Source organism: Cherax quadricarinatus, unplaced genomic scaffold (genome assembly GCF_038502225.1).
Source record: "Cherax quadricarinatus isolate ZL_2023a unplaced genomic scaffold, ASM3850222v1 Contig155, whole genome shotgun sequence".
Lineage (NCBI taxonomy): Eukaryota > Metazoa > Arthropoda > Malacostraca > Decapoda > Parastacidae > Cherax > Cherax quadricarinatus.
In genome coordinates this window covers 103,354-122,040 of record NW_027195181.1, presented here as the reverse complement: position 1 = coordinate 122,040, position 18,687 = coordinate 103,354, and the positions used below count along the sequence as shown (strand labels likewise).

Below are 18,687 nucleotides of genomic sequence, written 5' to 3'. Positions count from 1 at the left end.
GATTGTCATAGTCTCAATTTATTGTAAGTCAAGTCAGGCAGGATATAATATTTAATTCTGCCACCTTTTGGAGCTTGAAACACTTTGGAGGATTAGACTTTAGGGACCTGAGATTTTCCAGTGACAATTTGTTTCATTGAGCTCTTTATTATATCAAGGGAACTGTCATAGGACACTCTTGATTTGTTGGTGAGAAGATTGGATGGTCAAATGACCCCATTCTACTTACTGTTTGCTCGGAGCCGGCATAGAACCCTTCGTTTTAATTAATACATATTGTTTAATTGAAGCAGGGATCGAGCCCTCTGGTTTATTTACAGTTTGAGCAGAGCAGGAATTGAACCCTCAGTTTCCTTTAATACCCGTTTCATTTCCCCTGATAGTTTAAGTTATTCTTGCAAGCATGGAGGAATACCAGTTTTGGATGAACGCTGGAAGTAAGTTAGGAATAACAGGGAAAAATTTAGAATCTTTCATTAGTGCTAAGATCCAGGAAAGACTTGAAAGAGAATTGAGAGAGAAGAAAGACAGCTAGAAAGGGAAAGAAGAGAATAGGGAGAGAGATAGAATCGAAAGAGAAGAGAAAAAGGAGAGAGAATTGAGAGAGAAATCCGAGAAATACAGAGAGAGAGCGAGAAGACCAAAAAGAGCGTGATAGACTTGATCGTGAGGAAAGAGCTAGAGAACGTGAAGAACAAGTTAAGATACGTGAGGAACAGGTTAAATTAAGAGAACTTGAGGAAAGAGCAAAGGATAGAGAAGTTGAGGAAAAAGCTAGAGAACATGAGTTAATAGAGAGAGAAAAGGATCGCGAGCTCGAAAAATCTCGCCTTGAATTAGAGAATAAAAAGTTAACTTTTACACAACAACAATTAGAGGAAGGAGTAATGGAACAACGTGCAGTCAGTGCACACATTCCAACACCTAATTTACCTCCCTTCACAGAGGGGGAAGACATAACTTCATACATTATCAGGTTTGAAAATACCGCTGCCCTCTGTGAATGGCCTGCTGACACCTGGACTACCAGGTTAGGAATGTTATTTTCTGGTACCGCTTTGAATATCTACGCAACTTTGTCACAGGATATTATATGTAATTATAACCTACTGAAGAAGGCAATACTTAAAGCATACCAAAAAACCACTCTTTCTTACAGGAAAGATTTCAGGTATGCCACCTTACAGCCGGGCCAGAACTTTCAGCAGTTACAGGTAACACTCTTTCGTTTGTTCGACTTTTGGATAGAGAGTTCAGGAATTGATCACAGTTATGAATCTCTTAGAGACTTCATGGTTGCTGACCAGTTCCTGACAGCTCTTCCCCATCAGATACGAACATTCATCAGAGAACGTAACCTGATTAAAGCTGAGGAAGTTGCTGAGGCTGCTGACCTGTATGCTGAGGCTCACAATTCCTATAAAGACCTAAAGGGATCGAACCCTAAGGGCAAGGGTTCATCAGACCTTAAGAAATCAAAGCCTCTAGTAGAAAGTAAAATGACTTCTTTTATTCCTGTTTGTCATTTGTGTGGTGTTAAGGGACATAAACGTCCAGATTGTCCTTCTAAGAAGGTCCAAAAAGTTGGAAGATGTTTTAAAGACTGTAATGACCAAGCACCCTTCTGTTCAGGAACAGTTAATGGACTTAATGTATCTACCATTTTACGAGACACTGGATGCACATGTGTAGTCATTTCTGATAAGCTGTTCCCTAACCTTAAAGAAACTCATTCCTCTGCTATACTTTCATTCTACTTGGGCCGTACGGACACTTTTCCTACCATCCGTTGTTACATTAGGTCTAAATGGTTCACAGGTTGGTCTGAAGCTGTACTAGCTCCCATCACTTCTTGCTCCGTACTAATAGGTAATGTAAAAGGTGCCATTCTTCCTTCTGAGGTTGACCTTTCATCACCAAAGATGGATATAAGTGTTTCAGATCCTCTTCCTGTAGAGTCAGAGAAGCCCCTCGAAAGTTCAGATGAGACAATGTCTCGCGATATTCATGTGGGATTAAAAACCAGTGATGCTACTCTCGAAAGCGAGGAAGTAGGATCACCGGTTCACTTGTTAGATGAAAGTGAAGATATCACCTCCGATACTATAAATGTCTTGACTAGGGCTCAGACCAAAGCCCAGGCTTCTCCTACTGTCCATCCTTTGATTTTCCCTGACTTCAAGCCTTTAGATGTATCGAAGGACTCCTTTGTCAATTTACAACGTAATTGCCCTTCTCTTCAGAATTGCCATAATGCCGCTAAACAAAATAAAGTTATCCAAAGGAAAAACTTTTCATATAAATTTGAATATATAAAAGGATTCTTGTACAAGTCGGTATTCAAATTAAATTCAGATGAGATAGACTATTCCATCTTAGTTGTTCCAAGTCAATGCAGAGAGACTGTTCTTAAAATGGCTCATGACCTGCCAGTGGCCGGACATTTCTCGCATCGTAAAACCTTAAATAAAATTAGGGAAACCTATTTTTGGCCAAAAATGTCCTCAGCTGTCACTACCTATTGTAGATCGTGTAAAGTTTGCCAACTGTCATCCTCCCGAGGTACCAGGCGAGTACCTATGGTCAAAATGCCTATCTTTACGGTACCGTTTGAAAGAGTAGCTATTGACATCGTTGGTCCTTTATCTCCACTTTCATCTGGGGGACATAGATATATATTAACATAAGTTGATTATTCTTCGAGCTTCCCTGAAGCCATTCCCTTAAAGACCTTAACTACTACAGAGGTGGCTGAAGCCCTTTTGTCCATCTTCTCCAGAGTGGGCATCCCTAGAGAAATTTTGTCTGACCGTGGGACACAATTCACATCTGACTTAATGCAACATCTATACCAACTTCTGGGAGTGAAGCCTCTCTTCACCACACCCTATCATCCCAGCTGTAATGGGAGGATTGAGCGCCAGCATTCGATTCTCAAGTCCATTTTAAGGAAACTTTGCTCCCTTAAACCTAAGGAGTGGCATCGTTACCTATCCTGCGCTTTGTTTGCCATGAGGGAAGTTCCCAGTGACTCTTTGGAGTTTTCACCTTTTGAACTTCTCTATGGTAGACAGGCCAGAGGCCCATTGTCCATCCCTCATGAGTTATGGACTAATGAGAAGGTAAATGAGGTTCAGTCTTCTTATCAGTTTCTCCTTTACCTTGGATCCAAACTTGAGGAGACCTCTGACATAGTTTCGAAAAACCTATGCTTGTCAATGGACCAGTACAAAACTATTTTGACTCCAAAAGTCAGAGGAGAAGTTTTAAAGTAGGGGATGAAGTTCTTGTACTTTTGCCTATCAAGTCAAATAAATTATTAGTAGCATGGAAAGGTCCATATAAAGTATTAAAAATTTATGGGAAAGTTGATTACCTCATAGAAGTCAAGGGGAAACCTAAGCTTTATCATATCAACATCCTTAAGAAATATTACCGAAGAAATTCGGTTAACTGCCTTAATAACTTTGACTTAGTTTTTCCACACGAACTTGATAAGACAACTGAAGAATGTAAGGTGTGCGTTATTGACACCTCTAACTTAGACTATGATAAAGAACTACATGACTTGGTGACTTTTGACCACTCGGACGCAACCAACATTAATATTAATGAATCTTTGGATGACCATAAGAGACATGAACTACTTCAATGTGTGAGTAACTTTTCAGACGTCTTTACTGATATTCCAGGTGTTATCTCCACGGTAGTCCATAAGATTGACTTATACCCAGTTCCAGTTCACCTTAGGGATGCATTTGACAGAGAGGTAGACAAATTATTAAAACTAAAGATCATTGAACCTTCAGTATCTTCATATCGTTCACCAGTAGTCATGGTTAAGAAGGAGGATAATTCATATAGACTTGCTATTGACTTCAGAGGCCTTAATGCTATAACTCGGTGGGATGCTGAGCCTATGCCCTTAATAGATAGCGATCTACACAAATTTTATGACGCTTCCTTCTTTTCAGAGATTGATATTGCGCAGGCATATCATCAAGTAATGTTAGATCCTTCTTCTAAGCAGTACACCGCTTTTCCTACACACCAAGGACTGATGCAATATAGAACTATGCCCTTCGGTTTGGTAACTGCCTGTGCTACCTACGTGAGACTGATGAGAAAGGTCTTGGGTAATATGCCAAATGTTTCAGTTTATTTTGATAACATTTACGTAATGACATCTACGTGGGGCGAACATATCCAAACATTAACATCAGTTTTGCGTAGGTTACGCTCACATGGCCTCACTGCCAAGCCGAAGAAATGCTTCCTTGGGTATAACAAGATTAGATATCTTGGACTGATACTTTCTAATAACACTCTGCAGCCTCTCCCCAGTAAGATCAAGAAGCTCATGCGTAGCTTTCTTGGTTCTGTAAATTTTTATGCCCGGTTTATCCCGAACCTTACTGATCTTACAGGCATCTTATCCGACTTCCTTAAAAAGTCTGTGAAGGAACCTCTTGAACTTTCCGACGTAGCTCGGGAAAAGTTTAATGAGATTAAAAGCATCTTTTCAAAAGACCCTATACTTAAGATTCCAGATATTAATAAAACATTTTGTTTGAGAACTGATGCCTCCAATACTGGCTTAGGTGCAGTGTTACTACAATACCATGATGGTACTCCCTTCCCTGTATGCTTCCTAAGCCGGAAACTCCTTCCCGCAGAAACGAGATACTCCACCATAGAAAAGGAATGTTTAGCCCTTGTGTGGGGTATCTCCAAACTTAAATTTTATTTGCTGGGAAAAGAATTCATTTTAGAAACGGACCACAAACCTTTGATATACCTAGAAGCTTTTAAGGGAACCAACAGTCTCCTCTTGAGGTGGACATTGGCACTCCAGGCTTTTAAGTTCCATATTGTGTATATCAATGGTTCATCCAATTATTTCTCTGACTGGTTAAGTCGTGACAGTCAGTAGAAGATTTCTTGCCTTACGCGACTTCCATATGTTAGAACTTTTTCCTCGCCTATTCTTCTTATACTCCTTGACTATAAGTCTTGGTATGGGGGAGTGTGAGGGAAAAGTTCAATAGATAGGAGTAGTGAGGGAATATATATAGTAACAATAGTTTCATTGCCGGCTACTTGTTAAGGTAGGGTAAGCCCAGCTCCCGCTGTTCCCGCCTTTTCTCCCCCACCCCTAAAGTGATAGTTTGATTGCCGGCTGCTTGTTAACGTAGGGTCAGTCTAGCTCCCACTATCCCTTCCCCTCCCTCTTCCCCCCCCCCCCCCGAAAGGTGACGTGTGGGGCTCTGGTCAAACAGTAAATCACTCGACTCACAGCTCCCAACACTACTGTAAGTACATGCCTGCCTTGTATTCTAGTGGATTTATTGGTTGAAAGCTTCACTTTGGACCAATAATGAACTTAGTCTTTTCAGCCTTGCTCTAAGTTGACTGTTGTAATAATCACCACGTCTTTTAGGTATTGTACTTATCATGGAGAGTGATTATTTAAGCAGTGGGTAACCTGCCTATCTTTTCAGCTTGGATGACAGAGAGGGTCACCTGTCAATCAACGAGGAGAACTGACGGAGACGGACTAACGTCCTGGAGACTTCCCATATTGGATTTAATTACCTGTGCACCTGTATGAAATTGCAGGACGTAACCCCACATCATTGCAGCGGTAAAGAACCTGCTTTCCTGTCATCGGGATAGAATACTCACGGCGATACTCTGTGAAGAACTAGCCGGTGGTGGTCACCAACACCTGCGACCCCCCCCCCCACATCAGCAAAGCTAAGATTTCAACAACACGAAGTGTCACCAACACCAGACACCCCAGTATATGTATTAGCGTTGAGTTCAAATGTTATTTTATTCCTTTCATTTTTCATTTTTCTTTCAAATAGGATATACCTGTCATGTTTTATTGTTTTATGTTTGCTTTAATAAATAATGTGTTTATCTTTGTTAATTATTATTTCGTTTTCTATTCATTAATTTTCCTGAGGAGGAGCCAGCTTTGGTAATACTGTCTGAAGTTATTACAGAGCTGAGTAAGCCTTCACAGTAGTTTACTTGTAATAAAACATTGTTAGATACAAAAGAAAGCCACTAGTATGCAATGCATTTCGGGCAAACTAGTCCAAATGCTTACAGACTACTTAAAATTAGAGGCTATTAATTAAAATTGCACTAATTTCTATTTTGGTTAATATTAGCAAAAATAATACATTTATTTGAGCATACGCAGCATGTTAGAGCCAATCATGTTAATACCGACTCATATAACGCACCCGGCCAATTACAGCAGCTTAATTTAAGACGCATCGAATATAAATAACGGCTCACCATCCCCATATCCACCGTTGATGGAGTAAGGTTAAGTAAGGCTATTTTAGTATGGGTTATATTGAGCTTCTTTAGGTCACATTACATTTCTTACAATTTCTACAATATAAACCAACCTAATATTGAACATTTTAAGGAATAAATCATTGATCAGCTCAGACTGGGACCTATACTCTATATTTAATAATAATAATAATAATAATAATAATAATAATAATAATAATAATAATAATAATAAAGTAATTTAAAAAAGCAAAAGTTACCTGTCTTAAAAGCCCGGAAGATGTATTTTCTTATGGGGAAGCGCTAGAACCATAAGGGATCATGTAACGTTTGAGGAATGGGAGGTAATAAGGTTGGATCTAATTCCAACCTTATTACCTCCCTGGAATTATCAAATTCCATGGATCAACAGTCTTTCACCATCATCTAGGTACCATCTTGAAGGGCATAGGATGCATAGCATTTGGGGTAATTCGCTATTTTTTATTTTAATCAGGAAGCTCTAAACCTTTTGGGGCCATATACTACCTGGGGAATGGGAGGCATTCAGGTTCACTCCAAGGGAGGGAAGGACAAGTTCATTATTTATGGGGAAGCACTAAACCCATAGGAGTAGTACAGTGCCTGGGCTTGGTCCAATAGAGAAGATTCGGTTATTTTCACATTCATGGAGGGAGCATTAAACCCATAGGGGTTGTACAGCACCTGGAGGGATGGGAGGAATTCAAGTTCAATCTAAGGAGGGCAAATCTAATTCCATGGATCAAGAGCCTTCACCAGCATTAAGGAACCTCACTTGACAGCAAGGTTCCTTCCTTGGATCAATTTGTGAGATGTTATTTCAAATATTTTTTTTCCCCATTCCTTACAGTAATGGCCCACATTAGCAATGAAATTAACTCTATTATTTTAGATGAAGAACCTTATCCCTTAAACTGTCCAAACATATTTACATTCACATGCATAGTGCTCCAAAAGTAGATCTATGTTTTTTACATATTTTCAAATATAACAAAAAAAAGTAGATCAAAGTTTTTTTTTACACGTTTTCAAATGTAAAAAAAGAAAAGATCTACTCTTTTTACGTACTTTCAAACGTTGAAAAAACGTAGATCTACGTTTGGACAGTTTAAAGGTTAAAGGGTCACACACATAAAATTTTTGTATTCATGGGGTAATACTATGCACACAGGGGTCATACACTGCCTGGGAAAATGAGAGGCACAAGAATGGACAACAGATGGGACACAGCAACAAGGGGACACAGTTGGAAGTTGAAGACACAAATGAATCACAGGGATGTTAGGAAGTATTTCTTCAGCCACAGAGTAGTCAGGAAGTGGAATAGTTTGGGAAGTGATGTAGTGGAGGCAGGATCCATACATAGCTTTAAGCAGAGGTATGATAAAGCTCACGGTTCAGGGAGTTACCTAGTAGTGGCCAGTGAAGAGGCAGGGCCAGGAGCTAGGACTCGACCCCTGCAGCCTCACCTAGGCGAGTACACTGCAGTAGGCCTACTGGCCAGTCAGGTGTTTGGTAGTGTCCCATCTCCTCAATGTAAGCCACTCATCAATAATACTAATTGACAGTTTTACTACTGCTACCTACATGTAGAGGTCTGCCCATACAAGATGGTGCCAGCTGCCAAGGCTATGAAGGAAACCTGTTCTGTTGAAGGTGTTCTTTTAGTAAACTGTAGACAACCTGTAAGGTAAAGGCAGTGTTTGTTCTAGTTGCTGTCAGAGATACTGTCCATGTTTTAACAACCAAACATCTGCCAGTCCCCAGTGTATTGACAGATCACAAATACTCTTGTCTTGCTTTCCCTAGACAAGCATTTAGCCATTCATTTTACTGAAATCACACCGCTTTATTTTTATTCTATTATTTGTTTTCCGCAATTCTAGTCTTACTAAGTTTATCATTACTAAATTTACTACACATCAAAAGTGGAAGTCTTGAGTGCATGTCATGCTTGCTTGCTATTGGCTATTGGTCATGGTGTCCACATTTCTTATTCCTGGACTGGTTATCAGTTTTTATGCAAGGATGAAAAACCAGTCACAGCTCCATTCAGTATTAGATATTGTAACATTCAGATGGCATACTGAGGAAAAATCATATACACATATGACCTGAAGGAGGGGTGTTAATGTTGCAGTTTAAAAACTGTAGTGTAAAGCACCCTTCTGGCAAGACAGTGATGGAGTGAATGATGGTGAAAGTTTTTCTTTTTCGGGCCACCCTGCCTTGGTGGGAATCGGCCAGTGTGATAATAATAAAAAAAAAAAAAAAATGACCAGTTGCTGTCCATGAAACATGAACATAATTTTTTCAGAATTGTGCATTGTCAGTCAAGTGTGCAGTGCTGATCTTGAAAGACCTTTTTCAGCATGAGAATTGGTCATTTTCACCTTCATTCTGACTTTGGAAAAATGACCTGTGGCTGATTTCGAGAACTTTTCTACCCAAGTACCACAGTGGCAACAAAATTTACATCTAGAGTATGCAACCTGGCCATCACTAAAGGTGCAACTATCAGCATGCTACATTGATCAGTGGCCAGCATGGAAACTGCAAAAGCATTTGGATTGATAATTTAAGGACTGCTATGCCATGGGTTAAATCAGTTACTTATAATTGTGTTGCTAAGATTTTGAGTGCCACTATATGTAAAGGTAATGAGTGTCATTACATGCAAAGGTAATGTATGTCACTACATGCAAAGGTAACATACAAATGTATAGAGCTGATACTGTCAAGGTTGCCATTTGCAAAAATAAAAGTGCATATGGGTAAAGTGGAAGGAAAATAAAAATGGTATCTTGTAACTGGCCATAATCTGTACAGAAGACAGAACTCTTTTATCCACTTCAGTGAATGAGTGACAGACTGGCATTGTCATGATTTGGGGTAAATTGTGTTGCTCAAGAGACAGCTAAAGGATGCTCTCCCTTTCTACACATGGGGAGGCAGATACACACATACATGATGCATATTGTAGCTGATGGTGCAAGAGCATCCTGCTCACAAACACTGACACAGATGTATGTCATGCTAATGGTCAATCTCATTCGCGACCTGCCTGCCTGGGAGTGTGGACGTGCCTCGCACCTCTCTACTGACAGTCTAGCAAGCTATCCAGTGTCATCATGGCATTTAGCGTGAGGAGGCGGGTGAATACCATTGGCATAGAGCTTATTCGGGGGGCGATTACGCCTGAGACTGCACAGGTATTGCTACCGAAGATTATCCGTGACACTTATGGTATAGAGGACAAGGATTTGTACGGTGTGGCTTTGAATGGAGCCTACCGAATATTTGTGAAACTACTCAAGGGGCCAGTGTATGAGGAGCTGGTTGAACAATTTCAAGATATCTGCGTAGATGTGTCCCCTACAGTGTGTGTGCATATGGTAGATGTATCACGACAATACACGTTGGCGAAACTGCACAATGTGCCCTTCGAGGCTGACACAGTGGATCTCAGCAGTATTTTCAGAAGATACGGAGTGGTACACACATGGCAAAACAAGGCAAGTGGCTGGCTGGGGCATATGCTGGTCTACCTGAAGGTACGTTTACCCTAAAGATGTCTCTACGACAGGCCATACCGTCGTAAGTGTACCTTGATGCCTTCCGCACGCAGGTCATGGTGTCGTATGCTGGCCAACGACGGACATGCCGCCTCTGCGGCGAATATGATCATATGGCGGCAGCCTGTGGGCAGCGAAGGCAGGCCAGATGGCCGGCCGGTGGAGCAACAAATGACGATGGGCAGGAGGCTCCTATACATGGACGACAAGGAGATGGTGGGCGTGGTCGCCTTTGGAGTGAGGAGACTGAAAAGTCAGTGGAGGAGTCGAAATTGGAGATAACGTCTCCCGAGTTGCCTGCATTGCCGGTGTTACAGCAGGCTTTTGGGGAGGACCAGGGGACGGCAGAAGTGGAGGAGTTGGATGAGACATTAGTCAGTTTTGAATACCATGTTCCCGTCTACGGATGTGGTCTCCTCGGCTGTGCCGTCGGTCAGTCCAGAGCTCGTGTCCATGGCGGTCAAACAGCAGGAGGCGGTTGTTGGTGCTGGTGAGGCTGGTGGGGATGTGACGACCCCTGGTCAGAAGGCATCAATGAAGGTGGTGGTGGAGGTTCATCGTGTGGACAATCCGGTCACAGACATGGAGGAGGAAGCTGGGACGAGAAAGAGGGCAGCAGCAATGTCGGACTCAGACGACGTCCTGACGCCGGCTCAACGTACCGGGAAGAAGGCATCGGTAGATGGGGGGCGGTGTGCTAGTGGAGGTGAGCAGCGACAGCAGGTGGTGCCTGGTGGGACAGGTGTCGTGCGTGGAGAGCATGGCAAACGTGGTCCCCAGGGCCCAGGTGGGTTTGCAAAAGTGGTAGTGGGGCAGCGAGGGAGGAAATATTAGCCAGGTGAGAGCGGGGTTGTGCGCCTTGTGGGTGGGACATGTGCCCAGTGTTTAGGATGAAAGTGGCTTGATGTGTTGTTCACTTTTATTGTCTGCAAATTGTGGAGTACGAGGAGTGTTAGGTCCTGTTTAGAGGAGTTGCTGCCTGTGCCTGTGTACGCAAAAGGTACGTTGGTGTGGTTGAGGTGGCATTTGCCGATGGTGTGTGTATGAATGTTGGACTATTATGTTGTATAATATTATGGGGTGGGGTCTGTATGGTGGAGGTTTGAGGAGCGTCCTTATGTTCTTTATCAAGTATTGGGTATGTATATTATACCTATGTATACACACTGTATAAAAACACTGGTAGTTTTAGTTGTGAGGGACCTGCTGTTATGTGGTCTTTGTATGAACATGTCATGTACAGAACCTTTGTAATAAGAGGGTTCCCAACATTCACTTTAGTATCCTAGTTATTACTTGGGGATGTTGTGAAATGGGCTGTGTATATACATGTACTGTGTCAATGTGTTAAAATGCTGTCTTCATTTTCTTTACTGTATAATTTGTTGTGAATGGGTTTGGGTGAGAAATGTAAGGAAGGGGGGTGAGGCTTCAAACACGTTTCTGCTGGGGAGAATATTTGTGAATAGGTGACTATTACCTGTAGGGAATTCCTAATGTGTGCTAAATGTATTTCATGTTGTGGCAATGTAATGATTGTTGTGATATATACCTAAACCATGACTTGCATTGTTCAAGCAATCTTGTGGTCGTGTAATACACTTTGGACTAGCATAACAACTGTAATATTAATGTACATATCTCAACATGTCTGTAAGATTAATGCAGGTTGCTATGGTAATCCTGTTTGATTAGAATAGGTGGGGGTAAGGGAGGGTGTGGGAAGCCCACACGGGGTTGTGTGTGGTAAATTAGGCAATGGAAGGTTTTTACATCTGTTGCCGGATAAGTCTTGTATTATTTTGTTTATTTACTGTTCTGTACTGTTTTAAATAAATAAAAAAAAAAGTCAGTCTCGTTAACAAGCTCGAATATGAAACGCTGATTATTATAATATTTATGTAGAAGTGCTAAAGCTATACAAGTCATATAAAGCTGTGAAAAGCTAATTACATTATGTTCAAAGACATAACTTAACTATTAAGGATCATACTGTACTATACAGCAAACTTACAACAACCAATTTTGAATACATTAATGCACCTGACATCACCATTAAGCTCTTCACTGCTTGCAGTCTACTCTGAAGGTAAGCTTCCCAGGTGAATGTCTTATCAACCAGGCTATTGCTGATTGCCATTATAATCTACCCAAGCCAGGATACCATATCACTTTTTCTCTCTTACAGTAGAAGGATGAAAGTAATCAAGTAAGATTTTTGATAAAATAATATTCAAATGGCAAAAAGCAATACTGTACAATATATCAGAAATAGTAAAACAAGATTATTTCAAGTTATTTCAAATGAAGATTTATAGAGAATAACAATCACAATATGTACAATGACTAGAACAATCACAACAAGCCCACACATTAAAAATAAAATATGGGACAAAATTAATCCAGGCCCATTATCAGGTCCTGACTGTATAAAGGTCTAGGATGAACCTAAATATATCAAAGTTTAATTTATAACTTGTGGGTTTGTTGTGATGAGAGTTCCATAAACAGGAGTTAAATATGGAGTTGAGTACTGTAATATACAGTACAGTACAATTTACCATATAACATTACAGGACAAAGTCAAAACCAAACTTTATATTCATCACACTTACTCATTTTCATAGTGCCTTTCCCAATCAACACTATATATTTCTTTTAAAAAATTACAAACACATTCTTGAACCATGTCAACTTGGTCAGGTGGACAATAGTCATCCAGGCTTGAGCGCGCCATAGTTATCATCACTGGGGGTGGCAATGAGGTTACAAGCTTACGTGTCGACTGCATCAACTTGTCAATCTCTTCATCGGAAGAAATGTGGTGAGGCAGTTCATGATTTTCATCATCACAAGTACTCCCTGCATCATGTACCAGCTCCCAGTCGACTTCAGGTCCATATTCACTTGCCAGGTCCTGAATCAACTTGACCACTGACTCTCTCTTCTGCACATCTTCTATAGTTTCACATATTCCACAAACTTTTTCCTGAATAAGCTCAATATCTTCAAGTTCTTGGAGGTGATAAAATATCTCCTTCAATGTTCTTATTTGTTCACATCTTTTTTGTACTTGAGCATCAATAATGTCACTTTCTTGTGAAGCAGTAAAGCTGAAACTATAAATTTCTTTTAGCCTATTGTACATATTTACTTTGTCATGCATTGCAACAAAAGGATTCATAGTGGTAAAAAAATCCAAGTCAATATCTAAAATATAATTTTCCCCATGCTCCTGAATCAGACTAAGAACATCTTGTTCCACTTTCACGTTGTATTCAAATTCTAATGTACGAACATAAAGACTCACTTCCTTAGTGTCTTCGAGATTGTCAGTTTTACAATAAAGCATTTCACCAACAAAATATAAAATTGGACATGAAACCCTAATTTCATCAGAGCCTTTTAGCTTTCCAATTAGGAACTTGTAATTGCCATTTTCTATCTGGTTTGACCATGGAGGCTTAATCCAAACAATTGAGGAAATTTGTCCAGTAAATGTAGCACCAAGAATCCAATTTTCTATGCTCAATTTCTGAATCATGACAGGGACATCGTACACCTCAGACGCTTTGAGTTCTGCAGGAATAAGTAAGTCTGGATGGGAATCAAAATGGATAAGCAAGTTGTTGGTGAAAGGAAGATGTTTAGATCCAACAGCTCGTAGGATGTGATGCAAGACATCTTGGTGATCTTCAACAATGTGAACTGGTATGTTGGGATATTTCTTGAGGGTTTCAGTCATTTTTGGTAAATATCCTTTGTATCGTTTCTTGGTTAAAGAGAGGTCGAGACGTCTACCTCCTGGAAAAATGCATAAATGTCAATAGGATTTATAACATGAAAGCAAGATTAGTTAAATACATGTATTGAGTTGTCCCTAGAAATTCACAGAAATTACAATTCTAAAGGCCCAGCTAAACTAAAAAGAGCAAATAAAACAAGTTTTCATCAAAAAATGGCAGGTCCTTTTCAAATCCAACCCTTCTCACTCAAATATTTGTCCAGTTTATTTGCAAAGCTACTCAATGTTTAACTACAATAACCTTATTAACACAAAGTGGTAAGTTTATTTAGATACAGGTACACATAAATAGTTATACAAATTTAGGTGATTACAATTATCATACATTGTAACATATGTGTAAATCACCCAAGATAATCCAAAATTGTCAGAAGTGACTTATTTCCATTGAATTACAAAAGGATATAAAGAATAAAAAGGCACAATATCATAACTGGAACAATACACAAAAAATCCACACATAGATGACTGAAATTTATGGCAACGTTTTGGTCCCACTAGTCACATACACCCATTAACTAGTCACACAACCATTAACTAGTCACAAATGCCTATTAACTAGTCACACACCATCATTAACCCTTTGAGGGTCGACAGGCCCTCTCCGAAACTCGTTCTCAGGGTCGGCCAAATTTAAAAAAAAAAAATTATTTTCTCTTATGAAAAGATAGAGAATCTTTTCCCGATCATAAAGACACCAAAAGTTTGAAATTTGATAGAAAACTTACGGAATTATGCTCTCGCAAAGTTAGCGGTCTCGGCGATGTTTACGCATCGGCGATTTTGCCCACTTTGAGCCCCATTTTCGGCCAATTTCACTGTACTAGTCGACAAAAAACATGAATATTTCGATAGAACTCCATTTTTTCTATCGAATGGGTGCAAGAAACCACTCATTTATGGAATTCTACTATCCAGTACAGTGGTCAGAATTTAGCAATTTTGCCAATTTCACACAAATTTCAAAAGATGTCAATTTCCGAATAGGGTCCAGAATAAACAAGAAAGACATTCCTGGCACTAAAATGACATTTCCTCTAGTCATTAGTCATGTCTCAAGGCCCCTCTTATATTCTTTTGCTTTCCACTTTGAATTTTTATTTTCACAAAAAATATAAGATTTACTGTTATGCAGACTACTGCATTAGTGTAAAAAATGGTATAAATATTATTGGTGCACTTGTGAAAGAATATTAGACTCACCAGTTGACGTGTATTGCACGCTTGGCATGATTTGTTTACTTTTGAAGTTTGGTAAAAATCGAACATTTCTGCTACTTTGAGCTCAATTTCAAGGCACCTTTCTTTGTAAAACCAGTCAAAATCATCTCAATTTCTGTAATATGTATTCCATTCTATAAAATGAGACCAAGAAAACTAGAATACAACAATAAATACCATACGAAAATACACTGCAAAGTCGCTGATTTATTAAAAAAAAATGGTAAAAGTTTTTTTTTCTCATTATGCACTGTGTGCTGCAGGATTTTTTTTAGACTGTGCACACTGACCACATAGACCCATTCTTTCATATGAAGGCCTACCAGTTTTCTCCCACTAGATTTGAGGCCGCTAGAATTTATGAGTACTAGTACGTCAAAAACCCCTACGCGTAAGACGTACTAGTACGACGAAAACCCTCAAAGGGTTAACTAGTCACACACCACCATTAACTAGTCACACACCACCATTAACTAGTATAATGGTCACACACAACCATTAACTAATCACACATAACCATTAACCAGTCACACATGCCCATTAGCTAGTCACACATGCCCATTAACCAATCACACACAACCATTAACCAGTCACAAATGACCATTAACTAGTCACACATGACCATTAACTATTCACACATGACCATTAACTAGCTACACATGACCATTAACTAGTCCCACACAACCATTAACTAGTCACACAAAATCATTAACTGATCACATATGACCATTAGTCACACACGACCATTAACTAGTCATACATGCCCATTAATTACACAATCATTAACTAGTCACACACAATCATTAATCACACAACCATTAACTAGTCACACATTAACTAGTCTCACACACACAACCATTAACTAGTCATGCACAACCATTAACCAGTCACACACAACCATTAACTAGTCACACACGACCATTAACTAGTCACACACAACCATTTAGTCACACATGACCATTAGCTAGTCACACACAACCATTAACTACTCACACATGACCATTAACTAGTCATACATAACCATTAGTCACACTATCATTAACTAGTCACACAACCATTAACTAGTCACACATGACCATTAACTAGTCATACACAACCATTAACTAGTCACACACAACCATTAACCAGTCACACATGACCATTAACTAGTCACACACGACCATTAACTAGTCACGACCATTAGCCAGTCACACACATTAACTAGTCACACATGACCATTAACTAGTCACACACAACCATTAACTAGTCACACACGACCATTAACTAGTCACACACGACCATTAACTAGTCACACACTATCATTAACTAGTCACACACTATCATTAACTAGTCACACATGACCATTAACTAGTCACACACGACCATTAACTAGTCACACACTATCATTAACTAGTTGCACACTATCATTAACTAGTCACACACGACCATTAACTAGTCACACACGACCATTAACTAGTCACACACTATCATTAACTAGTCGCACACTATCATTAACTAGTCACACACGACCATTAACTAGTCACACACGACCAATAACTAGTCACACACAACCATTAACTAGTCACACACAACCATTAACTAGTCACACACGACCAATAACTAGTCACACAACCATTAACTAGTCACACACAACCATTAACTAGTCACACACAACCATTAACTAGTCACACACTATTTATTTATGTCTTTGCAAACAGTACATTGAGATTATATATTTACAATAATGGGTTGCAATGCAGAGAGAGCCTCTATTATGCCTAGGCATTATGGGCCGACTTAACATTACTGGTTTACTGACTACTTAACACTAAGAATTATATCGTAGTTGTACAGTAGATTATTAATATCATCGTTGTACAGTAGGTTATTAATTATAATTTATATAAGACAAAAGATATATTCATATATTCGAAAATGCTTTTTGTGAAAACAATGATTCAAATTATATTCCTGTCAACAGTGGATAAAAGGTTCAAAAGTAATTGTTGAAGTTATGATGTGGGAGTACATAGGTGAATAAGTGTGTACTGAGTATTTAGCGTTTAGTCTAGGGTGATTAAGTGACTTTTGAGAAGTCTTAAATTGATTTTCAGACCGGGTTTAGTATCTTCTGGTAATGAATTCCAAATTTTGGGGCCCTTTATGTGCATAGAGTTTTTACACAGTGTGATATCATTGATTAGTTAACTAGTTACACACGACCATTAACTAGTCGCACATCATTAACTAGTTACACACGACCATTAACTAGTCACACACTATCATTAACTAGTTACACACGACCATTAACTAGTCACACACTATCATTAACTAGTTACACACGACCATTAGTCACACTATCATTAACTAGTTACACACGACCATTAACTAGTCGCACACTATCATTAACTAGTTACACACGACCATTAACTAGTCACACACTATCATTAACTAGTTACACACTATCATTAACTAGTCGCACACTATCATTAACTAGTCACATACAACCATTAACTAGTCACACACTATCATTAACTAGTTACACACGACCATTAACTAGTCACACACTATCATTAACTAGTTACACACGACCATTAACTAGTCACACACTATCATTAACTAGTCACATACAACCATTAACTAGTCACACACACTATCATTAACTAGTTACACACGATCCTTAACTAGTCACGACCATTAACCAGTCACACATGACCATTAACTAGTCACTGAACCGTCATGTCTATTATGTGCGAGTTATTTATGTAAGAGGATGTAGTAAATGCTTTAACCACTGGAAATTCAAAAAACTTACATGACCAAAAATATTTCAGAGGTGACGCCATAAGCTCGTACATAAACAGATTTACTTAGTGAAGGAAGCCATTAGAATTAACTTAAAATTCGCCAAAAAAACGCAGTTAGTAAAGGGACCTCTCCCGAGCTTCTATTCATATCCCTCAATCTATTCCCTGGATGAAGAGCCCTTCACTAACGTCAATATACCGTCCTGAGGGTATGTCAAGGGTATCTTTGGGTGAAATACCTCAAAATGGTGTTCAGTGTAGCTCTTGGGCCCACGCTGTGCCAGTGGTATATAAATAGATAACAAAAACCTTCATTTATACTTTAGTCACGTTACGGAAATTATTCATATATGACACACGAGGCCACCTGAGCTTAATTTATACTATAAACCTGATAAACCTCCCAAAAATATAATTTAAAATTAGTATTAGTATTGCGTAATTAAAATTACCTTCGGTGGTTGAAATAATTAAAGGCCACGACAGAGTTGCCTGTATTTAGTCTTTCAGTTTTATCTTGTGAGATATTTTGAAACTGTGAGAGGAAAACTGAAATGTACTAACTATCCTCAAACAAGGTCGGTGGTTTTCACTGGTAAAATAAATAAATTAGAGCAAAAGTAGGGATGCACAAGTGAAGGCAGGTGACCGGCTGGGAGAAAAAAAGTAGTTGAAAATTCGTAGCTCGGAAAAGAGGAACTTATATTGGGCGTCTGAGACTTTATGTCTTGCCGGGAGGTGACCCTCATGGAGGGAATATGTTGGGAAAACTTAGAGAACTTATGCTGCCGCTGCCTAGGGTAGAGAGAGAGAGGAGGACACAATATTATTGAGGATAAACAGGAGCCTTCAAATTACCTGCTCAGGGTCGCTCTGCCAGCGCGACCTCCTGCTAACACATTAAACTCTTATACTAACAACATAACTTTCAATATAATTAACATAATGAAACAGAGGAGTCATA

The 18,687-nt window shown here is 39.4% G+C and overlaps 1 protein-coding gene across 4 annotated transcripts; it reads right to left on the bottom strand.

Annotated features, from left to right (window-relative positions):
* Positions 1 to 11,796: 11,796 nt before the first annotated feature.
* On the bottom strand, positions 11,797 to 18,623 carry MESR6 (misexpression suppressor of ras 6). 4 transcript variants are annotated; one of them, XM_053798627.2, is made up of 2 exons: positions 18,582 to 18,623; positions 11,797 to 13,715 (listed from the first exon to the last, which is right to left on the bottom strand). In XM_053798627.2, exon 2 carries the CDS (start codon positions 13,654 to 13,656, stop codon positions 12,523 to 12,525), a length of 1,134 nt encoding a protein of 377 aa, XP_053654602.1. In that variant the 5' UTR covers positions 13,657 to 13,715; positions 18,582 to 18,623; the 3' UTR covers positions 11,797 to 12,522. The 4 variants fall into 4 exon arrangements, with proteins under 4 accessions (XP_053654602.1, XP_053654604.1, XP_053654603.1 ...); XM_053798629.2 differs by lacking the exon at positions 18,582 to 18,623 and adding an exon at positions 18,176 to 18,326; XM_053798628.2 differs by lacking the exon at positions 18,582 to 18,623 and adding an exon at positions 17,963 to 18,071.
* Between the last annotated feature and the right edge of the window lie 64 nt (positions 18,624 to 18,687).